The sequence below is a fragment of the Felis catus genome, chromosome E2, assembly GCF_018350175.1.
Source record: "Felis catus isolate Fca126 chromosome E2, F.catus_Fca126_mat1.0, whole genome shotgun sequence".
Classification (NCBI taxonomy): Eukaryota; Metazoa; Chordata; class Mammalia; order Carnivora; family Felidae; genus Felis; species Felis catus.
The window spans coordinates 61425794-61451657 of NC_058382.1; the positions used below are offsets into that span (position 1 = coordinate 61425794).

At 52.7% G+C, this 25864-nt stretch overlaps 1 protein-coding gene and 1 long non-coding RNA gene across 20 annotated transcripts in view; one reads left to right on the top strand and one right to left on the bottom strand.

Annotated features, from left to right (window-relative positions):
- Window positions 1-25864, bottom strand: part of FANCA (FA complementation group A) — a 63794-nt gene that overhangs the window by 2183 nt on the left and 35747 nt on the right. For 8 of the 19 annotated variants that reach the window (XM_045045656.1, XM_045045655.1, XM_045045659.1 and 5 more), the window contains 21 exons: window positions 23293-23369; window positions 21350-21463; window positions 20131-20267; window positions 19606-19676; window positions 19133-19229; window positions 18865-19052; window positions 17299-17395; window positions 15688-15864; window positions 14197-14270; window positions 12510-12638; window positions 8677-8761; window positions 6746-6912; window positions 6119-6224; window positions 5095-5151; window positions 4841-4945; window positions 3830-3942; window positions 2792-2930; window positions 1489-1566; window positions 1097-1199; window positions 552-627; window positions 150-306 (listed from right to left, as the gene is read on the bottom strand). In XM_045045656.1, the coding sequence (XP_044901591.1) occupies window positions 150-306; window positions 552-627; window positions 1097-1199; window positions 1489-1566; window positions 2792-2930; window positions 3830-3942; window positions 4841-4945; window positions 5095-5151; window positions 6119-6224; window positions 6746-6912; window positions 8677-8761; window positions 12510-12638; window positions 14197-14270; window positions 15688-15864; window positions 17299-17395; window positions 18865-19052; window positions 19133-19229; window positions 19606-19676; window positions 20131-20267; window positions 21350-21463; window positions 23293-23369 (2347 nt within the window). The other 11 variants (XM_045045657.1, XM_045045658.1, XR_006590184.1 and 8 more) reach the window with 11 other exon arrangements.
- Window positions 15864-17672, top strand: LOC123382192. Its single transcript, XR_006590190.1, has 2 exons — window positions 15864-16480; window positions 17131-17672. It is a non-coding gene; the product is annotated as an uncharacterized LOC123382192 (long non-coding RNA).

The window sequence follows — 25864 nt, forward strand, 5'->3', positions numbered from 1 at the left end:
GAAGAGAGGACAGGTAAAGTCACAGGTCAGGGGATCCCGTGATGAGTCAGGATGCCCCCATCTGCTCACCGTGCCACCAGGGGCGGGGCTGTCACAGGCCTCAAGCCCCGGAGAGCTGGCTGCACGGGGCTGTGAGGCGTGTCACCTGCCTGGCCCCGGCGCTCCCGGCTCCTGCTGGCTACGGTGGCGAGTGCACTGGTTTCCCCGGCGACGAAGAGACGGATCAGCTTTAGGTACATGTCGACGGCAACGTGCAGGAAGGCATCCTCCCTGGTGAGGGCGTCTTCGTCAAAGTAGGAGAGAAGGCTGAAGATAAGGAGACACAAGTGACTCTAAGACCTCACAGAGGTGAGTGGCAATCAGCACGGCAGCTGCTCATCTGAGGAATGACGTCATAGGCATCTTTCCCGTCTGGAGGGAGACACGCCGCGGTACTGAGATCTAGGGCCGGGGGAAGGGGAGGACCGCCTCCTCTGACCACGCGCGACCCCGCGGGCACGAACTCCTTCCCGGATTGCTCTGGCAGCAACCCGGGAAGTCGGTGCAGTTACCTGTAGAAGGCGAACGGCAGCAGTCTGACATACTGATCTGGGGCCAGGCGGAGGAGGACGTGGCCCAGGCCGCCGCCTGCAACACCGAGAGGGGATGGCTTTAGTCAGCTCCGTGGGTGCCCGCCTACCCTAGGGTCGGCACGTTCACGGAACGTCAGGAGCCTGGCGACGAGGGGCGACGTCCTCATTCTGGAGAGCAGGGCTGGTGGCGGAGGCAGGCAGACCCCCTGTCCCCCACCTGAAGGCCTAGCGGCACCCTGGGACTCAGCACCCCCATGGGATTCTTTTGTCCTTTAAATGAGTTTATTCTGCATTTATCCCAAGATGTGGCTTATGTATTTGGCAAGAAGATACACTTTGGGAAATGAGTGAGTAAAGTCAGGCCCAAAGTCCCGTTCTTAACCATCTGAAAGTTATTTCTGAAGAAAGATTAAGAAGTGGGGATCGCAACCTGTCTCTCTGCTGGGTCACCTGTGTTCCCGGATGGCTAACTAGGACAGACGCAGGCCGTCGTCCCCTGCTATCGAGTCTCAGTGGCCTCTTACCTGTCTCTGTCAACTGAAAGAGCACCAGCCAGGATACCCTCCTCTTCTCCAAACACCCCAGAATCTCAGCACAAATGTCCAAAGCCTTCGGGGTGTCAACAGCCTGTGGCCCACAGAAGAGGGAGGCTGACTAGAAGGTCGTGAGTATCCGCACAGACACACACACTGGGGAGCCTTCGTGTGTCCTGTGAGCCTTAAATGGTGACTGTAGGGGGAACAGGCCAGGGACCGTCGTGCCTGAGTCCTGAAGTAAGACCTCAAAGGACAGGCCTAGGGGTTCTCGCTTTTGAGAAACCCTTCAAGACAGAGGTTCCGGGGCTGTCCTCCCAGACACCCTACTGAGGAGGTCTCAGGGGTGTCATGCAGGCCCGCGGTGGGAAAGGTCACCTTACCTGACGCGGTCTTCCGTGTGGGGTCAGATGTGATGAAAGCAGGCCCATTAAGGAAAAGAAAAACAGGAACACCAGCAGCTGCAAACAAAACAGGTGCACTTACAACATCAAATTCCTGGGGCGCCTCATGGCTCGGCTCAGCTCATGACCTCACGGTTCATGGGATCAAGCCCCGTGTGGACAGCTCAGAGCCTGCTTGGGATTCTCTCTCCCTCCTCCAAAATAAATATATAAACTTAAATAAAATTCCCTACATTGTATCCTCAAAAAGTAATTCTAAGTAAGGACATTGTTCTTTTTTTCCTCTAAGTGGATCTTATGAAGAAAAATTTTAAAGAGACAATTCGAGAATAAATTTGTACCGACTGGGTCATTTTATATGAGCCTTTAAACACGGCTTGCACAAGTGAGAGCAGTGAAACACCAGGCTGTTGGTGTCCCTGAGCTGCAGGGAGCTACGCCCAGCCCAGCCTCACTCCTTAGCTTCTTGTGGAGAAGTTTATAAAATCCCTAGAGAAAAACCCATACGTCCCACCCTGACCAGAGGCAGGGGCCCACCTGCCACAACCCGCTGGGACACACCCTGGCTGGGTGGGGTCTGTCTGGACACTATCCCCTCAGCTCACACAGGCCTGGGAGACTTGGAGCCACTAAAATCACTTTCAATAAAATAAACTTAGAAGAAACTCCCTTGTGGGTTTTTCCACATTAAATTATAGTTACCAAAAACCTCAGGCAGGTGTGTATGTCCAGAGCCTGGACAGGTTGACTTTTAGGTTTATTTAGAGAGAGAGCGTGCAGGCGGGGGAGTGTCAGAGAGAGGGAGAGAGAATCCCAAGCAGGCTCCACGCTGTCAGCACAGGGCCCGATGGAGGCGGGGCTTGAACTCAGGAACCCTGAGATCATGGCCTGAGCTGAAATCAAGAGTCAAACGCTTAAGCGACTGAACATCCCCCCCCACCCCCACCCTGGCCGGGTGCTCTGACTTTCCAGTTTACCAGTGCTTTAGCTGGGGAGACCCTGGAGGGACCCCGGCTGTGCAAACAGGAGCGCAGAAGGCCCCGCAGGGCAGCGGCTTGTGGAGAGGACACGAGTGAGATCAAAAGGGAACTTGATGGTCAAGTATTACTAAACTTGTCAACCTGGTAAACTTCACTTCCTCATCAAGTCAGGACGACCCCGCCCTTCCTGTCTCTCCTTGGAAAAGCCCAGTTCAGGTGAACCATGAGAAACGCAGCTGGTCAGAGCACGGGTCAGAAGCAAGCTTGCCAGAAAAGACAAGTGAGAGAATTTCGTATCTTGCCTCCTCTCCTTGGCAGCCCAGCCTCTCCAGCTGGCTCTTGACGCTGTCTTTCCCGTCTCGCTGGATTTCGAAGTAAAGTGCAGCAGCAGAGAGCCAGGCCGGGCCAGGCGCAGGGGATGCCGTGTCAGGGAGGAGGCAGCTAGGAGATAGGGACGTGTGTCACCACAGAAGCCTCAAAACCCCGTCGTGGTCGAAAACCTCCAGTCCTCGGTCCCGTAACCGTCAGGACGCCAGCCCTGCCCACCTTCACGTCGTGCAGGGGGGGGCTTCAGAGCCAGCAGAAACAAGGTCTGTGTCCCCAGCAACCCCCGGCAGAGCCCTATGCCTGCGTCAGGCTCATCCCTGGCTTAGAGACGGGTTTCCCATCTCCTTAACGGGCCTCTGTGCTGTGGACATGGGGACAGGTGGGGCCCGGCCAGAGCACCTGGTCCCGACTAGCTGAGCTTTGCAAGAGGGTTGCGATGCACAGGCCTCTGACCTGGACCCCGCCACTCAGACCCTCGGGTTCTCTCCCAGAAAGGGTTTCCAGCAGGTCCGAAACCAGGCCAAAAATGAATGGGATATAATGCAGGAATTTGGCCTTCCTGGTCTTCTGGGACTTCAGGCACTCGTGACCCGGAGCGTTACGCGGGGCACCTCGGGGATAAAGGAGGCTGGGTGGGGTGAGCTCCTCCTGACTGCCTCTAGGAACACAGCTGTCCCCCAGTCCGGCGGCCACCGGAGACCGCCGGCTGGGCAGACCGGATCTGCCTCTCGAACACATCCCCGTGATGCCGACACTGTCAGTCCTGGGCCGACTGCAGGCGTAAGAGGAGAGGAGGGGCGTAGGTGGGCAGCAAAGCTGGGCAGGGGCCTGCTAACATCAGTCTTTCCCGAAACATTCTCGAGCTTCTCAGACAGGAACCTGCTCGGTCGCGTCTGTTTCTTCCCTTTCTTGGCAGACCTGTCCCTATGGCCTGTCAAGGCCAACGTGTCCATGGAGATAACCCAGTGCGGGTCCCAAAGAACAGCCACGCCCCGTCCCCTTGTCCCTCTTACCTCCTGCCAAACCGCTGGGCCTCCCACAGTCTCTGCAGCTCCTGGGGCAGTGGGGCCTGGAGACATCTCCTCCACCGACTACGGAGTTCGGGCTCCAGACGTGGCCACCACAACTTCCAGAGGAGAGAGATCACCAGTGAGCGGGTCCCGGGAGGCTCTACCCGGACACCTCCTCAGTCCCGCAGCCAAGATGCTGAACCCTCAGGTGACCACTGAAGACCGGAGCCCACCCGCCGGCGGGCACCGCTCAGCGCGGCGCACATCCCGCCCACGCCTCCGGCCTTTGGGTGGTGCCCTGTGCACTTGGGTCCATGGCAGTGCCAGGAGGGGTTTCTCTTCCTCTGCAGATAACACGATGGAGCGGGTGTTTGACACACGCCACGGCTCTTGCAGCGAACGCCACGCAAATGAGCCAAGACTAAGAGAAAAGTGGAGATATTCGGGGGCGCGGCAGCTCGGCTCCTGTGGCTGCCAGAGCCTGGGCTCCAGCTGACGAAACCAGAGGAGCTGCCTGTTGTCAGGAATCTAAGAGCACAGGGCACCGGTGGAGGGGGGGCCTCTGGATTTCAGCTCGGGTCGTGATCTCCCGGTTCGGGGGATGGAGCCCCGCGGTGGGCTCTGTGCTGACAGCGTGGAGCCTGCCTGGGATTCTCTCTCTCAAAATAAACTTAAAAAGACACCCGAAAGAAGCCTACGCTCTCAACCCGAGAACGTCAGGCCACGCGAGGGCCAGGCTGAGCGCCTCTCTGAAGCCCCGAGACGGTGGTCTGGCGGGACAGGGGAAACTGAGGTGGGGGACCACAGGCAACTAGGGGTCGCCTTGTGCCAACGTGGAACCACAGTGAACCCACACCCGCGTTCCCTCCCGGCAGGCACAGGCAGGGAAGCCTGCCCTCCTACGTTCTGCTGGGTTCTATTCGCCCCTCCCCCCATTTCTCCCGCATGACAAGAACTGGGTCCCCGGTCACCACGCCAGCCCCGGGAGCGCCCTGAGCAGACAGCCGTGCCTACCAGCGCAGAGGTCAGGACTAGGGGGCACTCAGTCTGGCACGCGGTCAGGACCAGGTCTGCTGTCAGGGAGGGGTCTCCACTTTGTGAACAGGCACTGAGGAGCCCCTGGAGGAGAGAACGTGCCAGAAGCTCAGTGGTTTGCACGTACACCCCGGCCCTGGAAGACGCCGTGGCCTCAAAGCACAAGTGAGAGTGAGGATGTGGCCCAACTGGTGCGAGCAGGCGACTGGGGAGGCGCAGAGGGAGGCAGTTACCCTGAAGAAGTGGACTGTGAGGTCGTGGGTCAGTGCGCTTCCATGGGAGAAGTTTCTCTGCAAAACAGCATAAGCCAGTGAGGAAGGAACCGACGGCGGGGGGGGGGGGGGGGGGGGGGTTTCTGCTGACAGACTCTAGCTGTGAGAACACGCCTTGAAGATGGCAACCGGGTCACAGCACCACTGCTGACCAGAGATCTGGCCTTTTGTCCTCGGGCATGCTGGCCCAGAATTTGCATGGCTCAGTGCCTCTTCACATGGCTCCTCTGTGCAGCCAGAGCCCCCAGCCTGCCCACTTCGGCCCCAACACGGCCCAGGAGGTGAGGACGGCACTCTGACGGCCCTGTTGCCGGGATGGCAACTCGCCTCTCCACCCCTTGTCTGCGTCTCTGTCCTGCCCCTTTCCACATCTGCCAGCCTTCCCGGGCCCTTTTGAGAGCTCTGAGGAAAACAGCTTTTGCTAAGAACCCAAAGAACACCTAGTCTCATCTCCCCGGACTTCTAAGTCACCTTTTAAAGCTGTGACAGAATGGGGCCTCGCAGTTCAATCTCTAGTCATATTTGTACATTTTTAAGAAGTAAAAAGACACTGAGCAGTGTGGACGCCGGAAGCAGGGCAGACTGGTGGGACCCGTGGTCCTCGCGGCACCTCTGGCTTCCGTGCCCCCGAAATGTCAAAACTAGAAAGCAGCGGAGACACGTGGTGTGCAAGACTCCACAGATCCTGGCGGCTGAAAGTTGAGGAGAGCTCCGGAAAGGACGGAAGCCGTCGAGGAAGGGAGCCACATCCGATGCCTGCGCCTCGCTGGCCCCGGCTCCGGCTGTGGGAGGAGGCTGGGCACACAGAGGCCCCGACTGCTGGCTCCCGGAGCAGTACCCCGTTCTTTCCCTCAGCAATCCCACGTGGTCCGACACACACTCAAGTGACTGGCTCCAAGTGACCACAGATGCGCTCGTGAGTTTTCGAGAACCAGTGATCGATCGCCCCCGTCCCCGGGTCCCACGGTCACTCGCCCACACCTACCAGCTCAGAGTTGACCAAGTGGAAGAACTCGGTGCAGTCAGGGGCGGCTGGCTGGCCGGCCTGGGGGCGGCCGACGACAATAGACGGGGGCAGACCGAGGAGGATCCTGGCAAAAAAGAGCTGCGTCAGCAGCGATGGCCTGGCCTCATGTCGCTCCCTGGGAGCTCGGGCTCTGGTCTGTAACCACCCTCCCTACCCGCTCCCGGAACTGGAGTCCTTTCCTGGGACTGTGCCTTGCTGGACCCACTGCCGACATGCACGAGGTCTTACCCCACGACCCATTTTAAAGCTGTGCAATAGCCAAGTAAGAGGTGCCCACAGTCTAACCAAGCTATTCCCTAGAACTCGGAGATGACGTGACCTCCTACTCATAAATGTGGCGACAATGAATATCTCTGGGCACACAGGGTTTTCCTTATTTTGACATGAATTCTTTAGGCTACAGCTTTCAGCAAAGCAGCTCCTGAGTCTGAAGAGGAAGGCTTTAACGCAAAGCTTCAAACCCTGATCTCCATGGGAACACCAAGGAGAAGACGCCGTCACAGGCTGGGGATAGGGGACAGAAACAAGTCACCGATGGAAAAGAAATTCAATTTAAGACAGAATCTCTCCACGGTGCTGTGTTACCATTTGTACACAAGCAGCTCCCGCTGTCTCTGAAGGCGGGCGGCCACATCCCACCCGCTTGCCAGCGCCTGGAGCCGTCTGCGGAAAACTCCGAAAAGGAAGTGCCCCTGAGGAGGAGAGCAACTGCGGGGTGCCCCCGGGCCCTGCTCCAGGCCAGCAGCCATCTCCTGGAAAAAGCAAGACCAAAACGGTCACGGCAGGAAGTCCTCAGGGCTGACGGTCAGCCCCAATCAGGACTCTGAAATGAGGTTGGGTGGGCTTGGGGGAGGCTCCCAAGAGGAGCTAGGAATGACCGGGACAAGCGTTTTTACTTGGAAATCATTGAAAAGTTGCAAAAATAGAACAAGAACAGTACAAAGAACACCGTTACCCAGTTTCACCGATGGCTAACATTTTACTGTTTATCATGTGCTCTTTTACTACACACAGGTGTGTGCGTGCACATAATCTGAGGACAAATTACGGACGGGAGGCACGTACACAGCAGGCACTCAATAAATGCCTGTAGACTGAAAGCACAAAGTGTGTGCGGTGTCTGCGCACATTCAGATGTAGAGACAGAAAAAGCCAAGCACCCACTTTAAAGCATCGTCCCTGCCACACGTGACCCCAAACCCCAGGATGCACTGTCTGCCCTCCCCGCTCACCCCCCACCACAGCCAGTTATGACGGATGCGGCGGACAGAAGGGCAAGATGAGGGGGCTGGGGGCTCTTCTTTGTGGGATGTTTTATTCATTGGTAGGTACATTTCCCCAGTGTTCCAGACCTCCCCCTCCATGGCTTCTGTCACTCCCCACATTCTCTCTATTCAAGCACCTGGAAAGCAGAAACACCACGAGGAAGCATGAAATCCACACCCAGAATCCTGTTAACGAGGAGCTGCCCGTGTACTTCCAGAGGTACAGATTCCCCGTGTACGCTGTGGACATGGAACCAGAGCGGGCACGGTCTGCACTTTGACCCCAGAGCCCACTCACAGGGTCCGACTTTAAGCACCCTGAAAAGACCCGAGACGAACAGGTACTCGGACTGGAAAACTATACTTTTCATTTCAAAACGAGAGCCCCATTTCCACGCCCTCGTAAGTGCGCCTGCCTCGGTGACGAGAACCCGCCAGCCTGTGGAGGTGCCGGGTGACCCTGTGGAACAGTCTCTAAGCCCTCCTTTGGCAAGTGGGGGGCTAGCTACGTCATTTCTCAGAGGCTGGCATCCAAACAGAGCAGCCAAGAGCTAAAAAGCAGACAGCGGTGCAGAGCAATCATGTTACTACTGAAGCTGCTATTTGCTCAGTTGCCTCTATTTTCAGATTTTAAATGTCCCAAAGCCCGGAGATGGTTCTGGCACCACAGCTTTTGTTTCTGCATTTTTTTGTGATACTCACTGGTGAAGTGAGCACACTGTCCCTCTGGGTCTGGGACCTTATATGCATGATGTTGGTTTTCATTCTGCTGGGGAGCCTCAGGACCCGTTGCAGATATTTCTAATAAACATCTTGGGGTGCCTGGGTGGCTAAGTCAGTTGAGTGTCCGACTCTCGGCTCAGGTCATGATCCCAGGGTTGTGGACTGCAGCTCCACATCACACTCCACGCTGAGTGTGGAGCCCGCTTAGGATTCTCTCTCCCAAGGGGCGCCTGGGTGGCTCAGTCGGTTAAGCATCTGACTTCATCTCAGTTCATGATCTCATGGTTTGTGGGTTCGAGCCCAGCATCAGGCTCTGCACTGACAGCATAACTGCTGAGGATTCTCTCTCTCTCCCTTTCTCTGCCGTTCCCCCACTTGCGTGCACTCTCTCTCAAAATTAATAAAAACAAAAAACAAAAAAAACCTCTCTCCCTGGCTCACATTCTCTGTAAAATAAAAATAAAAATAATCTTAATAGCAGATGACATAGATGCAGTGAAACACTGGGTTTCACATATTCTAGCTCACCTGCAATCTGGAAAAAATATCCCGATTTCCTGGGCAGCCACTGAGAACCAAATCAGAATTCTCTGAGTAGTTGTAACTCCTCGAACTGAAACAAAACACAACAAAAGCCTCCTAAGTATCTCCTGATGTGCGGGCATTCCAGCCTCCCCTCCCGCCTCCAGACTGGCGTGTGGTCACAGAGCCAGGAGGTCCCAGAGGACCATGTGACACCCACAGTCATCAACAACGAACAACAAAACATACACACAAAATTCTAGCAACCCCAATTGAGCAACATCCTGAAACAATTATGTACCATGACCAAGTGGGATTTATTCTAAGAATGCAAGGTTGGTTCAACACCCTAAAATCAATGTAACACATATATCTATAGGATAAGAAAACAAAAACCATACGATCATCTCAATAGACACACATAAAACATTAGACAAAATTCAATACCCTTTCATGAGAAAAACACTCAACAAACTAAGACCAGAAAGGAACTTCCTTAACCTGATAAAGGCCATCTGTGAAAAACCCACGGTTCACATCATACTTAATGATGAAAGACTGAAAGCTTTCCTCCTAAGATCAGAAATAAGACAAAGTTGTCCTCTCTCCCACTTCCATACAACATTGCACTGGAAGTTCTAGCTGGGACAGTTCACTCAGAAAAAGACATAAAAGGCATTCAGATTGTAAAGGAAAAAGTTAAACCATCTTATTCAGAGATGACATCTTGTATATAGAAAATCCCAAAGAATCACCAATAAAAAAACTACTAAAGCAAGTAAGTTCACAAAGTTGCAGGACATGAAATCAATATACAAAAATCAGTTGTATTTTTCTAAACCACCAAGAGTGGAATTAATAATTCCATTTACAATGGTGTTAGAAAGAATAAAATACCTCAGGATAAATTTAACCAATGAGGTGTAAGACATGTACACTGAAAACTATAAAATACCATTGAAAGAAGGTTCACAGAAAGATTCAGTATGGGTAAAATGGTAATAGTGCTAACATGCATCTACAGATACAGTGCAATCCTAGCAGAATCCCAGCTGATTATGTTAAAACTGACAAACTGATCCTGAAATTCAGATGGAATTGCAAGGACCTAGAATACCCAAAACAATCTTGGGCAGGGGGGTGGGGGGCGTGTGTGGGGGGGTTGTTGAGGGATTCACATTTCCCGATTTAAAATTTCCTACAAGCCTTCAGTAATCAAAACTGCGATACTGGCATAAGAACAGACATAAACACCATCTCAATAAGAAAAGGTCAGAAACAAATTTTCACACGTATGGTTAGTTGATTTTCGGCAAGGATGTTGAGCCCATTTAATGGGGAAGGACGGTCTCTTCCGCAAAACGTGCTGGGACAACTGGATGTCCACATGCAAAAGAATGAAAAGGGATCCCTTCCTTATTCCATATACAAAAATTAACTCAAATTAATCAAAGACCTAAATTAAGAGCTAAAATTAAAAAGATAAATTAGACTTCATCAAAATTTATTTTTATTATTGTTTTTAAAAATTTTTAATGTTTCTTTTTGAGAGAGCAAGAGACAGAGCATGAGTAGGGGAGGGGCAGAGAGAGAGGGAGACACAATCTGATGGAGGCTCCAGGCTCTGAGCTGTCAGCACAGAGCCCGACGTGGGACTTGAACCCACAAACCATGACATCATGACCTGAGTCGAAGTCGGATGCTCAACCAACTGGGCCACCCAAGCGCCCCAGAAGGGGAGAAAATATTTGCCACTCATATCTGATAAGGATGTGGTATATAGCATACATAAGGAACACAACTCCATAAAACATCCCAATTTTAAAATGGGCAAAGTATAGGACATTTTCAAAGAAGATACACAAATTGCCAACCCATAAATGAAAATATGTTCAACATCAATAGCCACCAGGGAAAAACAAATCAAAACCATGATATATGCCAATGCATGTCCATTAGGAGGGGTGTAAGTAAAAGATAATGACAACTATGTTGATGATAACGGGGAGGAACTGGAACCCTCTGATGCTGGAAAACAGTCTGGTAGTTCCTAAGAAAGTTAAAGTATAACACAGCATACCCCATTCTTAGGCATATGCCCGAAAGAAATGAAAACACAGGACCACAGAAAAGCCTGTACACACATGTTCTTAACAGAATTATTCATAGTCAAAAGGGGAAGACCCAATGTCCATCAACTAATGAATAAACAAAACGTGGTCCATCCTTCAATGGGATACTACTCAGTAATAAAAAGAATGAAGTTCTGATACATGCTACGATATATCGATTTTTAAATTTTATTTAAATTCTAGTTAACATATAGTGTAATAATAATTTCAGGAGAATTTAGTGATTAATCACTTACAACACCCAGTGCTCGACCCGAAAAGTGCCTTCCTTAATGCCCATCGCCCATCTACCCGCCAGCCAACACCCTCCAGCAGCCCTGTTTGTTCTCTGTATTTAAGAGTATATTATGGTTTGTCTCCCTCTCTCTTTTAAAAAAAATGTTTTTCATGTTTATTTGGAGAGAGAAAGTAGGGGAGGGGTAGAGAAAGAATCCCAAATGGGCTCTGTGCTGTCTGCACAGAGACTGACATGGGGCTCGATCCCACAAACTATGAGATCGTGACCTGAGCCGAAATTAAGAGTCAGCCATTTAACCAGCTGAGCCACCCAGGCGCCCCCTCCCTGTCTCTTTTTATTTTTCTGTCTATTCCCCTGTGTTCCTCTGTCTTCTTTCATAAATTCCACAGATGAGTGAAATCACGATATTTATCTTTCTCTGACTTATTTCGCTTAGCATAATCTACTCTAGTTCCACCCATGTGGTTGCAAGTGGCAAGACTTCATTCTTTTTGATCAGCGAGTAATATTCCATTCTATATATATATATATATATATATATATACATATACATATATATATATATATATATATAATTTCACACACACGTCTTCTTTATCCATTTGTCACTCGATGGACATGCTACAATATACACTAACCTTGAAAACGTTATTCCAAGTAAGCCAGACACAATGTGTCACACACATATTTGTGTGACAGGACTGACAAATCCAGAGACATAAAATAGATTCAGGGTGGCCAGGAGCTGGGGGACAGGGAAGGAATGGAGACACTGATTTCATTCCGTGCACACATACTCGTTTATCCCTCCCAAGAGAAAAACTGAGAACAAGAGGCCTGGCCCCAACGTCCGTTTGCCTGGTGCCGTACGTGCTGCTCCCAGCCACTAGGCGCTGGTAGGAAGAACTCCAGTGCTGTTGGTTGTACTGAAACGTGAGTTCGTAAGAATTCCGCTAACCAGGCGATACGTTTACAGATCCTTGTGGAGAAGAGGCGCAGCGGGAGGTAAAGGGGAACAAGGGTAACAAGACTGGTTTTCTAGGATGGAAGTAATACATCCCCCAAAATGTGGAAAATGGAATTGATTTTACTCATCATCTTCACACAACAGGAGGACAAAGATGCTAACGGCCCAGCCCAGCGGGCACGGTACGGGAGCTCTGCTCCACAGCAGTGAGCCCACGTCCGCACTGCAGCCCTCTAGGAGGGTACCACCGGCCGCCCGCTTCTTCCACCCTTTACGCTTACGACCCACATGTCGGATGACAGCAGAAAGACAAGTCACTGCCGCTGGCAAATCTGCACACAAAGAAGACGGATCCAGAAAGCTTACCTTTACTCCGCACAGACTCAGACCCACTAGCAGGACGTGTTCAGTTGTGCTTTGTCAAACACAAAGTGGACAGACAAAACACCTTGGAAGAATCAAGACTAAAAGTAAGATGCTTTTTGGCATCAGCCTTCCCAACCTCTGGCAGAAGTCTATCAGCACGTCGACAAGAACCGTGCACGCCACCTGCAGGTCCCCGTCGCAGCCGCCCGCAGCCGAGGGCCTGGGGAGGAAGTACTCATGGATCGCCCACTGCTGGAAGTCCCACCTGCAACAGCAAACACCAAGGTCTGTGCTGGGAAAGGCTGTAAACCGGTGGTGCCGGGAGCCAGGACGAGAGCCCACAGCCAGCGGCACAACAATGGCGGGTGGCGAGATCTGGGGCTTCTGGGTGGCGGAAAGGCCCTCTACTGCAATCAAGGCCTCCTCGGGGGCCATCCCCAGGGTCGTGATTCCAGGGTCCGTCAGCAAAGATGCCCACATCTGGCCCAGACTCTGCAGGTGCTCATGGGAAGGATCCTGAGGATGTACTAACTAAAGCCGCGGCAAGAGAGGCACATGACACTGTAGTCTATTTATGCAGAAAGAGCCACGAGTAAGACGTTTCCATAAACCCACAAGTGGGCAAGGAACAGAGGTTATAAAGGCTGGTGCTTCGCCCAGGCCATCTGAAGCTGTTACACAATGTATCTGAGCACTGCCTGTTGAATGAAAACAGAAAAGGTCTAAGCACAACTTAGCACACAGTGACCTGAGGGTAAGAAATGCTTATTATGGATCCTCACGCCAAAAAACAAATTCCTTCTTTTCCTTTTCCCAGTGGAAAGAGAGGAGGGAGAGCGGGGAGACCCCAGGGCGCGTGCGCCTGCGCAGAAAGCACTCACAGCTGGCTGCACACAGACCCGAGAAGCAAGCAAAACATTCACCTTGTCGGAAAAGCAGTTCTTTCCACGGTTCTGACTTCCTCTGCAATCTGACACCACGGGACAGAATCCTCCCCAACCCCCCCGACCCCCGGCATGCGAGCCGCATCTCTGACTGCACAGGGACAGTGGCTCAGGACGGCTCACGCTGACCCCTGCCCTCCGCTGCCCCCAGGGTCCCTGTGCCCCACCAGCTCCATTGCACCTACAGCACATTTCCCTCTCTGACTCCCACAGCCCCACATGCAGGGGCTGGTCAGCACCCCACGCTCACGCCCAGAACAGCACATCCCCCGTCCCTATGGTCTGAGTAACTGGCCCAGGGACCTGCTCCACCAGCTCAGAGCCAGTACTGCACACGGCACCCGTCAGCCCTGTGCCTGCCCAGCCGGCCGCGCCAGCTGAGAACTCTGGCAAGCTCCCTCAGGACCCCAGAGGGCCAGGACTCCACCACAGCCGCTCACGACAGTCGCCCCGCCTGCTCTTCTCCCACCTGAGGCACCTACATCTGCCCCTGATGCACCCCTAACCGTGGGGTCCTGAGTGTGCGTCCCTACTTCTAATCCATTTTGTCTGCCCGCCTGCTTGCCGCCCGGCCTGCTCAGGTTTACACCTGGCGAGGATGCCCAGTCAGGGGCGTTGGAGTAGAAGCGCACAAAGGTACCAGATGGGCAGACTTGTCTCATCACAACGCACTTCCCAGTTTCTAGAACATTCTAGAAGTGCGTGGCACACACTAGGAGCTCCATAAACGTTTCTTGAATTAAGGAATGAATGAATGAAACTGTGCTCATAGGTGTATATATCAAATTGAACACTGAGATGTAACGACAAGACTTAGGCTTTAAGACAATGCATAAAGCCTTGTACCACTGTCAAGGGCAGATCCCTTTCAACACTTACCTTTCTGTATCTGAAAGACAGTCGACCTCAGGTTGAATTTCTAGTTCCAGCCGTAACCAGTCTCTGTAAGTTAACTGAGAGAAAAAGGACCAAATGAACACGACGGTGAGGATGGGACGCGGAGAGCACAGGTCAGCTTTGTAAGTCTGCTGCACAGTCCCTCCGATGTCACACATCGCAGCAGAAAGACTCAGGGGAAGACCGCAGTGCCTACACTTGTGTCCGTTCTCAGCTGCTTCCTGCCGACAGACTGAGGTGCTGGCACCAAGCCCCCACATATTGCTTAGGTTACGTCTGACTGCGAAGCTGATGAAACATTTCAAACTGGCACTTTTAAACTGAATTCTCCAGCATACCGCCTGGTTCTGAAGTTGATCCGCGGCATCTGCAAACCTCTCAGGTTACTGCACAACAGAGGCAGGAAATAATCTTCTAGTCCACTTGAGTTGGGCAAGTTAACTAGAGAATAAATGTGTAGAAACATGCTCCAAATATCCCTGGTAGCATATTTCTTAATTTAAAATTCCTGGGGGGGCGTCTAGGGGGCTCAGTCCGTTAAGCGTCTGACTCTTGATTTTAACTCAGGTCACGATCTCACAGTTCGTGAGTTCATGCCCCATGCTGGGCTCTGTGCTGACAGTGCGGGGCCTGCTTGGGATTCTCTCTCCTTCTCTGTCCCTCCCCAACTCTCTCTCTCAAAAAAAATAAACCTTAAAAAGTAATAAAATTCTTGGAACAATTCCACTCATTAACACGAACCAATCTCAAAACCTCGCAGTGTGTGTGAAAAGGCACATCACAGAAACACGCGCACAGCACGCTGCCTACGTGTGAAGACCAAAGCCCGGCGATGTGGAGCAGGTAAAACCAAGAGAAGCACGTCCATGGTCACCCACAGGCGGGACAGCAGCCCTGAGCCACCTGCTACGCTGCAGGTGGGCGGCTAGCGTTCCCTGCTCTTGACTCGTTATGTCGCACAAAGACTGTCCCACTTGCTCTGGGGTCATTCATGGGATTAACAATAGCAGAATTGAAAAAATATATGATAAAACAATTGGGAATTTTTCCTCTAAAGACCAAAATAAGGAGATAAACATCCACGGAATAAATGAGAAGTTATGAAGAGGCAGCGTGGGCAGGGGGGCCGGAGCAGGCCAGGCTCACAGTGACGTTGCCCAGAGGAGCCCACCCCAAACGGGAGCCTGGCAGGTAGGTGTGAGGTATGTTTCATTCACCCTCAAAATCTTCCACAAAATGTTAGTGCCGAGGAAAAGTGGGCAGAGTGGAAACGACCTTTCTAATTTCTTACAACTGTGTGAATCTGCAACGATCCCAATTAAGGATTTCAATCAAAGCCACTTCTGGGCTCCTCCAGGGTCACTGGGTCAGGCCCAGCTGCCTGCCCGCCATATCCTCAGGAGGCCCCCAATCTCCCCGCAAACTCGTGAGTTAGAATGAGGGGAGAGGCAGGAAAGGGGCAGCGGGACCTACGTGAAATTCTTTCTCCTTCAACAGTTCCTGGAAGGTTCTCTGTTTCCACAGACAGAGGGCGGCTTGCTGCCAGTCTGCAGAGGGCTGGCACAAGGGCCTCCAGGGAGGGTCGGCTGTGTCCTCCGGACCAAGGGGATCTCGGGCTTCTGGGAACAGTCTCAGTATAATGAACTGAAACTGAAGAGAGACAGTGTCACATGGGTCTCAGTAACCCGGCCGTGCGCAGGGGGCAGGGCAGCCCGAAGACCCTGGGCCATACCCCTGTCGCGGCCTGCACCCCGTGTGCAGTTACAGAGGGCACGTCGGTCAGCAGCCCTGTCCGTAAATCCTAACACCTGAGGCAGAAGTGCGGGCTCCAAGCTGCCCTCCACACGGCGGTGGTGACCCCACGGCAGCGAACGGTGGTCTTCCCAGACCGCTGCTGGCACCAGAGATTCCACTAAGAGAGGGTGCCGACCGGACAAGCAAAACACTGTCGGTGAATTAATTTATTTATCTCTGCCATTAGGAGATTAGACTTCTTCCCATGTTTACTGAGCTGAGGGGGTGGGGGGGAGGGCCCCCAGGGACACGTGGAGTCAGGGACTTCCTTGTCTGGGCCACTTCTAATCTCTGTTCCATGTTTCAAAATGTTGGCAGCTGGGACTAAGTTCCTCAAACCCAACGATGGGGGCACAAGTGTGCCCGGACCCCACTTCACCCTCCGGGGAGGGCCAGCCCAGCGGATTCTAATGGCGCCCGCAACGGAGATGTGCACCGAACACCATGAGATGTCCCTTAAAACTCCGCCCGAGTAAGAATGCTGGTTCCCACTGTAACTTCAAACTCACTTTTGCCACTGAGGCTTCTGACACGCATCTTTAAATTTCTCTGGCCTTAGAATAAATATAACAAGCATTCACTAGATGAGGGAAGTCTCTGGACAAAACTCAGAATTCTTCTTTAAATAAGAAGATACTTTTCATGAATATTTACCTTTTAATATACCTATTTTACAAAAATCAGTATCTATTTCTTTTAAAAATGGGACGTACGTTTGGGGGTGCCGGGGTGGCTCAGTCAGTCAAGCCTCAGACCGTTGATCTTGGCTCAGGTCACAATCTCACCATTTGTGAGTTCGAGCCCCACATCAGGGTCTGCGCGGATAGTGTGGAGCCTGCCTGGAATTCTCTCCCTCCCCCCCTTTCTGCCCCTCCCCAGCTTGCTCTCTCTCTTTCAAAAAATAAATAAGTGAAAACAACAAAAAGTAAATAAAAAAAACATTTAGAATGAATAAGGGAGGGAGGGAGGGAGGGAGGGCGGGCGGGCAGACGGGGGTGCGAGGGAGGGAGGAGGGGGGAGAGAAGAAGGAAGGAAGGGGGAAGGGGGGGGAGGGAGGAAGGGAGTGGGGGACAATTGTGGTCTTTGTCATCTTTCATCCCTTCATCTTAACTCTGAGAACAGAAGAAAAACGCAGCGTTCAGCCCAGAGAAGAGATGATCTGATAACTAACCAGCACACCGGGCACAAAGAGACGTGGGTGGGCAGACAAGAGACCTCCGACGTTTGGCTAGAAACCTGCGTTGAAACGGGAGACTCCAAGAATAGGGAAAAGGGACTGCACAGACTCACCTTCTTCACGAGGGCTGGAGACAAGCAGGTGCACAGAGTATCCCGTGATAAGGAAGAATATTTACACAAAGAGTAAGAAATCACCGCTGTACAAAATCTGAAAATAGAAAATAATGTAGAAATGTGACCCGTGCGTAACAAGGAATGCAATAAAAGTGTGAATTTCACCCAAGTGAACTGAGTGCATTCTAAACCAGATGGCCTGAGGATTAGCCCCTGGCCTCTACTCCAGGCCAGGTCAGCTCCCAAGGCCTCGGGGAAACGCCCCCAAGTCACAACCGTGGATCTGAGCTCTATCTACACTGAAGGCACAGACCCAGAGAACACACAAACAGTAAGACTGTGCAAATAAGGGCTTGCGGTCACTGCACGCCGAAGAGCCACAGCCAGAACAGGGCACCCGGGTGACTCGGTTGAGCGTCCAACTTGGTTTCAGGTCATAATCTCACAGTTCATGGGTTCGAGCCCCGCGTCAGGCTCTCTGCTGTCGGCACAGAGCCTGTTTCGGATCCTCTGTCCACCACCGCCCCCCCGCCATCCCTTCCCCACTCTCTCTCAAAAAATAAACATTAAAAAACAAACAAAAAAAGCCGTCTTCAGGACAAGAGAACAGCACACCCACGTTTAAACTCAGCCTCACTCAGGGGGAGCCTCTGCCCGCCTGTGGTGGGTTGTGAGGCGTTGAGGGGAAGGGCCCCACGAGAAGAGACTGACCGTGGGGCCCAGGGGAAGTCAGGACTGACGCCAGCAGGGCCTGCCTGTCTGTGCTGCCCAAAGCCCGAGAGGCTGGGCCGCTGTGCTTCCCGTGGGGGTGGCACAGGTGTCGGGGGCCGTGGTCCAGGGCAGGCGTTGTGTTCTCTCTCCTCGCCCAGTTACGATCCCCTTGTGCCTTCTGTCAGTTCTTCCCATGAACTGCGGTCCCAGCCCCTGTGCACAACTCTTCCGGAGCCTCCTGGCTCCCGCCCTGACCCTTCCTCTATGTACCTTGTACCCGCTTCGGCCTAGACTCCCAGGGCCCTGCCCCAGCACCTGCCACGCTGCGTACGCCACACTATCAACTTGCCAGGTGCCTCCACACAGAAGGCAGGGGTGGGACTCCACCCCAGTCCTGGAATGGGTCTGGCCCACAGCGGTGAATGAGGAGCAGTAGGGGTACACGCTGGCACAGATCTGTAGAATGATGGGTCCCGAAACCCTTTGAGACAAGTCTCTCTACATAGGGCAGCTCCACCTGCAGGTTCTCACTCCAGAGAAGCAGCTGCTAACCACAGGGGAGCCAGGGACGGGTCCCCCCACACGCCAGGCGCCCCCAAGACAAAACCCGGTAGTGCTCACAACCCTTCCCAACGTGGAAGGACGTCTACAGTCTGTCGTTAACGTCTTCAGAAGCAGTTTTTAAAGTAGCACTACCTCGTTTTTGTAAACAAAGAAACACAGACACATAAATACAACGTAAGACTCCAGAATGATTATCCGTGGAGCATGTCTGTGTTGGCCAATTGCATTTGGTGAGTATATGACTTCTGTCCAGCACGGGGAGGCACAGCGGATGTGAGGGCAGCTCACTTCAGGCAGAAGAGCGAGGTCTCCGAGGTCCTAAACGTCAGGAGGCTACTGAAGAACTCTGCCACGGACAGGCCCTCGGCGGGGGCAGGGAGGCCCACATGCACCTCTGGGAGCACAGACCTGGACTCGGCCAGGTGGACGACCAGGGCGGCCAACCCCAGCACGTGGGAGGCACTCAGGCTTGGGCCCTGAAACGGGAGAGAGTGTTTCTGCAGGAAGGAGGGCAGAGCCCACTTCCCAGGCAGGCGGACAGAGGTGGCGGCTGTACCTGGTGACGGAGCAGCTGGCAGAGCCTGGTGAGCACGACAGGAAGGAGCCTGCGTCCACACATGGCCGTCACTAAGCGAGAAGCCCAGGGGCCCTGCCTGCAGAGACAGCCAGAGACCAGCAGTCTGGCCACTCCTGGCCCTGCACGGCCCTCCCACGGATTCTTCCGGAGGAGCGAAGGGGGCCCGAGAAAGATGTAGGCTGTTCCCCCAACGGCGAGGTCTCCGGGGGAGATGCTTCATCTCCGCTGAGTCTCCGCACTGCCCCTTCACCCCACCTGGGACCCCCAACCAGTACAGAAGCCAGAAGGCAGGATCCAGGACCAAGGGTCAGAGGTCGACAAGGAGTGGGCAGCCCTGCCCCTCATCACAGAAAACAGGGAGAAACCCCACTCCCCGAGGGAGGCCTGCTCCGAGCACCCCGGCCGCCCCCAGCAGAGCCCCAAAGCGCCCGGTGAAAACCCCCAGCCTCTACCTGTCTGGCGAGGCGAAGCTGGAAGCTACGATCAGGTTCTGACAAAAACACGTCAGCAGGAGGTCCGCGACCTGAGAGAGACAGATGGTCACCGAGAGCTCAGAGTCCCCGAGAGCAACGTGTGAGTAAGGCAGGCCTGCGTCTGGAGAGGAAACCATCACACCAACTGGCGCCAGAACCCCATTCCCACGTCCTGGGAGACAGCAGGCCAGGCGTTGTGAAATTTCACAGCAGAGAACAGGCTCAGCACACCTCGCCCGCACAGGGCCAAGGAGCAAACTGTTTTAGGCTCCGGGGCCACAGACGGGTTCCACTGTGTGTTCTCCTCTAGAAATTTAAAAGGTCTGTACACAAACAGGCTGGGGCCGGCTGAGCCCAGGCCCGACACTGCCCGGCTCCCGGGTGTCGTTTCCACGCACACGGTTCGCCTGGCAAAACACGGGGTGGAGAGGAGGCCCACACACCCGGGACTTCTTACACAATCCGGCCCCACTCGGCAGCATAGGCCAGGCATCCCACACTCACCTCCTGTTCCTGCTGCTCCAGGCCTGGCGTGAGGACGCTGAGCTGAATCTGCGATCCGCCAGAGCTGCCGTCCTCCTCAGCGCGGCCCAAGGCGGCGCCGAGCCGCTCAGAAACAACTGCCACCCGAGCAGCCACAACTGCACGTGGAGAAACCAAGTTAGACGAGCAGGCGAACGCGGGCTGCCTGCAGGGGGCGCCGGCGTTCCCGCGCGCAGCGGCTCACAGCAGCCCCGTCTCCGGCGCTACCAGGGCCACGAGCCCCAGGGCGGCGCTCCTCCGCCAGCCGCTGGCGGGTGGTGGGAGCACGCTGAGGGTGAGCATGACCGCTGTCCTCACGGCCTGGGGTCATCTGGGCGGTTCTCTTTCACCCTGTATGCATGTTCTCCATCTGAAGTCGCAGGCCAACCCTCCCACACGGCACCACGTCTGCTCCACGCCCCAGGGTCGGTCTGCCAAAGGCGAGGAGCCACAGCCTCCGGGCACCGGAGGTCAGGCGACAGGCCGACTGTGCTGGCCGGAGACGGAAACTACTGTGAGCAACAAGGCTGACGCAGACCTCAGTGTCCCCTCACGCCAAATTCTGCAGGAGCGCAGTTCGGCAAGGCCATGCCCCTATGGTCGCGGAGGAGATGCTACAGGGAGCAAGGGAAACTGAGGCGGTGCTGTTAATATTTCCTCTGTGAGGCTCTCATGGGATATTCTGTCCTGGTTTGAATAAAATGGGTTTATCATCTATAAAAATCTCTTACAGGTACCAGGAAAAACACGGCTTTTTTCCATTAGATTCTACATTTTCCCTACCAAAAATCTCCAAAGTAGGGGAAGTCAGCATTTTATTTCATGGACTGCCACACACCACATGAGGTGAATCCTTCACGAGTCACCATTTTATGGAAAATGGTCACGCAGAAGCAGAGACCCAGTGTTCAGGGTTACAGCTACTCAGTTAAGAAAGAAAACCCCACACCTTGGTGCCGTTACTTTTCTTCCTCCTCATTACCTGCTCTGCTAGGAGCTCCAAGAGCAGAGTATTCAATCTGCTGAGGGTCTGTGACAGCCTGAACGACAGACCCATCTCCCATCCCATCCCAGGTGAAAGGAGGCAAGTCCTCAGCATCCGCCAGCGCTGTCGTCACGCTGAGCCCTGGCCACGGCTGGACGTCCACTCGTCCCTCCCAACACCCACTGCAGACGGCCCTGCGCACAGCCATGTCCTCACCGTCATACTGCGTGGGGTCCGTCATCGCGGCTCTGAGCTCTCTTAGCGCGGCTGCGAGTGGTCCCAAGGGTCCCTCGGCACGGACAGCTTCCACCTTCATTCCCGGGGCTGCACCTGAGAAATGACGGGACACGCACAGCTGGATGCGGCCTCTCCATGTCCACGGCAGACAGAGGCGCCAGGACTCCACGAGGCGCTGCACTGCTGGGCACCCGTCACTGGTATCAGAAACTTGTTTATAAATGTAGTAATTTAAGAAAAAACATGATCTGGGGCACCCGGGTGGCTCAGTCAGTTAAGCGATCGACTTCAGCTTAGGTCAGGAGCTCACAATTCCTGAGTTCGAGCCCCACATCAGGCTCTCTGCTGTCAGCACAGAGCCTGCTTCAGATCCTGGGTCTCCCTCTCTGTCCGCCCCTCCCCTGCTTTAGCATACACGCTCTATTCTCTTTCTTTCTCAAAAATAAACCTTACAAAAAAATTTTTTTAATTAAAAATAGTGAAAAAGAAAGAAAAAACATGGTTCTATGCGCAACATTGCCGTAAGTGTGAAAAACACATGTGTAAAGAAGGACCAGAAGCATGGCGAGGGCGTCTCGGTGGGTACGGAGAATTGTGGATGGGTCGTAATTTGTTCCATTTCTAAAACTTTTAAGTAATGTCCTACTGGCTTTTATAGTAGGATATTAAAAGAAAAGATGTAAAGGAGAAAACTTAAAAATTAATATACAAGATGATTATCAGCTCTCAACATGTCTACGAGATTTTTGAAAAAAGATTAGATCTGATCATGTATTTGTAAAACAAAGACACTTCTTCAAAAAAAGTTCTCTAACTTTTCAAATGTAAGCTGTGTGCCCAACGTCGGGCTGGAACTCACGACCCCGAGATCCAGACCACGTGCTCCCCCGACCGAGCCACCCAGGAGTCCAAACACATAATTGTCGTTATGCAAAGAAAAGCACGCCACAAACGTTTTAGAAATACGAGTTCGAGTTCTGGTGTCGCCGGAGAAAACACCGGGTGTCCACAGCGAGCCTCACAAGGGAGACACCGAGACGAAACTAGAAGTGATGAGTCTTCGTTTATAAGCCCTGCCGGATGAGACACAAAACATCCGCGAGGCCCCTAAGGCAGGGCCAGGGGGCCGGGGACGGAGGGGCACGCCCCCCACCACACTGGATGCAGCCCCACTGCCTCCTGGGAGCCCCACAATGGTGAGCTGTTGCAGTACTGGTCCGAACGAGCAGGGGACCCGGGACCGTCGTTCTTTGCCCACTCAAGTCTCCCGGGTCTCCGCGACTGTGAGAAAGCACCCACGCGTGTAACAGGAAGGTTCTGGCAGACAGAACCAGAAATCGCCACCTCATTCGGCCCAGGTGGCCCCGCAAATGTCAGAGGATTTAAAGTAGCGAACAAGAACGGCTTCGCGGCACGGCTCCTGCCGAGACACAGGCCACCCCACCGCCCGGCAAGTCCGCCCAGTCGCTCGGAGCACCGAGGTCTCCCGACGCACGCCGCTGCCACAGACGGGACCTGGGTCGACATCACTGACTCCTGTGAGCCGAGCGATCCCCAGCCCGCCACAGGACTCAAACGTCCAAAGAGAGAGCCGCCGCAGACCAGCCACCACGCCACGCGTCAGAACCGACACGACGGACGTCAAGCCTGGCTTCCTAGTCCGGGACGTCCCCTGAATTTAAAGCCTGCGTCAGAACAGGCGAGCAGCACGCACATCCCGGCCTCATGCAGAACCTCAGGGAGGGGCTCTGGCAGGTAACTCTCCGGGGCTCCCAGGCTGGGAGCCCAGGACCTGACGACTAGGGCGCGTCCGTCCCGACTTAACCAGACCACACGCACTGAGGTGCCTGTCACCCCCACACCTCAGGACCCGGGATGCGGAAAAGTGCCCGACACAGGGATGGAGAGACCCATAACCTTACTTTCTGGCTTCTTCTCTTCGGCAGTGGAGCAGGCCTGGCAGTAGGCGGAGTACAGAGACGGGGGAATTTTATCTGCTCTGGATCAGGAGAAAACATGAAAACCAAGTCAACCAGGACTCAAGTTAGTTCGCAAGCTTACAATTTCAAAAACTATCATAAAACAAAAATACGTGATATAGTCTACTATCCATACCTTATGGTAGGACTCTGTTTTTAGAAAAAACCCATTATGTGCATGGACTCAAATGGTTCTTAGTGTTTCATAATTTGCCATGTACACATATCTGCCAACCGTGGTTTTCATAGGGTAGTGAGATTATAAATGATTTTTACTTCTCTCGTTAAAGTCTGGGTAATTTCCAAATTTTAAAGAGGACTTTTATTACTTTTAATGAAGAATACTGAGAAAAGCACCCAACTGATGTCATTAGAAATACAGAGAATTATAGAACAAAGTCCTGTGATAAGGGTTTTGCAGGGCATGGACCCCTGGCTGGCACATTCTCATGGCACAGTGACAAGTCCAAGGACAAGAGCTGTGGAGTCACCTTCAGAAGAGCAGCCCAAGTATGGGACACGGGCAGTGGCCTAGCCTGCGGGACACAAAGTCTCCAAGTGAGCAGTGAGGCAGGAAGGAGGCCTGCCGACAGTGCCGCAAGGCCTGATGATGAGCCAGGAAAAGGAGGAGGGAGGTGGCCGTATTCCAGAATGGGAGTGCCATCAAAGGCCAAAGCAAGGCAGAGGACAGGCTGGAGCGGAGGAGCACGCAACTGCCCCAGAGACTGGAAGGCGGGTAGCTTACAGATTAGAAATCAAGGCAAATAAAAAGAAAGAGCACATCTAAGGAAATGGAAAAATTCACAGAAAAGAACACTTCAGACATCGCTCATCCTCAGAGACCTAAGATCAAACACCGCAGCTATTAGAGGAGAATGGATTTCCATAAACAGAAAAATCCAGTGACAGAAAGAACAGGCAAGTTAACCAGAAGAAATCTCCCAGAAAGGAGAGGACAAAAAAAAAAAAAACAAAACCCAAAAGACCAGACATGCAAAATGTAACAGAGAACAAGTCAGGAGACAATCCTGGTGGTGTAATGTCCGAAAAGGAAGAGCCCCAAGAAGAAACCAGGCAGGAAAGGAGACCCGCTCTGAAGTAAGCGGGATCAAGCAGTCCGTGTCTGTGGTTTGCTTCAAAACAGCCCAGAAGAGGGTGTGTGGGCAGCTCAGTCAGTGGAGTGTCTGACCACTGATTTTGGCTCAGGTCATGATCTCACAGTCATGAGATCGAGCCCCTCGTCAGGAGCTATGCTGGGCATGGAGCCTGCTTGGGATTCTTGCTCTCTCTCGCTCTCTCTCTCTCTCTCTCAACTCCTACCCCGTTTGCGTGCGCACACACATGCACTCTCTCTCCCTAAAAATAAAAACAAAATGGCCCAGAATGGTGGGTGGACAGAGGAATTTGAGGGCTACATAAGTACTATCCTACATTTCTATCTTAAATTTTTCTTAACAAAAGGTTTTGAAATATCCAAGAAAACTTCTTTGTTCTGAAAGACACGAAATTCCAGATTAAAAGGCCCACCATCCGCCTAACCAAGAAATGAAATTAGACCCACACCAAAATACATTGCAATGAAATTTGAAAACCCAGGAAACGATAAAAAAGATACTGCAGGGGCGCCTGGGTGGCTCAGTCGGTTAAGCGTCCGACTTCGGCTCAGGTCATGATCTCGCGGTCCGTGAGTTCGAGCCCCGCGTCGGGCTCTGTGCTGACAGCTCAGAGCCTGGAGCCTGTTTCAGATTCTGTGTCTCCCTCTCTCTCTGACCCACCCTCATTCATGCTCTGTCTCTCTCTGTCTCAAAAATAAATAAACGTTAAAAAAAAAATTAAAAAAAAAAAAAAAAAAAAAAGATACTGCAAATCTCCAGAGAGAAAAACACATGTCACGTGCAAAGAATCAGAAACCTAACATCTCAATAGCGACACTGGAAGCTACACATCAATAGATCAATATTTTAAAAATGTGAGGGAAAATATTTCCAAGCAAGATTTCTACATTTCTACACCCAGTCAAATTAACTATCAAATGTGAGGGCTGAAGAAAATGTCAAAAAAAAAAAAAAAAAAAAAAAGGCTACCTCCCATTCACCCTTCTTAAAAGCTTCAGTAGGATGTGTCCCACCAAAACACAGGAGTAAATCCAGAAACAGGATGGTCTAGGGTCCAGAAAAGAGAAGAATCAAAGACACTCCCAGGCGGTCAAAGGAAGGTACGAGGATCGCAGAAAAAGCTAACAATTCAGAGTGGAGCCAGCTAGGAGGCTCCAGAAGGCCTTTCTCTCTCAGAAGCGACAGAGTGAGCACTTGAAGGTCTGAGTGAGAGGACACTGAGATGGCGGATTTGGATAGCAGTTGAATGACACACACACAAAAGGTTAAGATAAAACAAAGATAATTAGGAGCCCCAGAGAAATGAAAGGTAGTCACATTCCTAATGGTGAACTCTGAATAGTGTTTACATAACCCTAAAAAAAAAAAAAATGAGTTTTAAAATTTAAAAGATTTTTTTG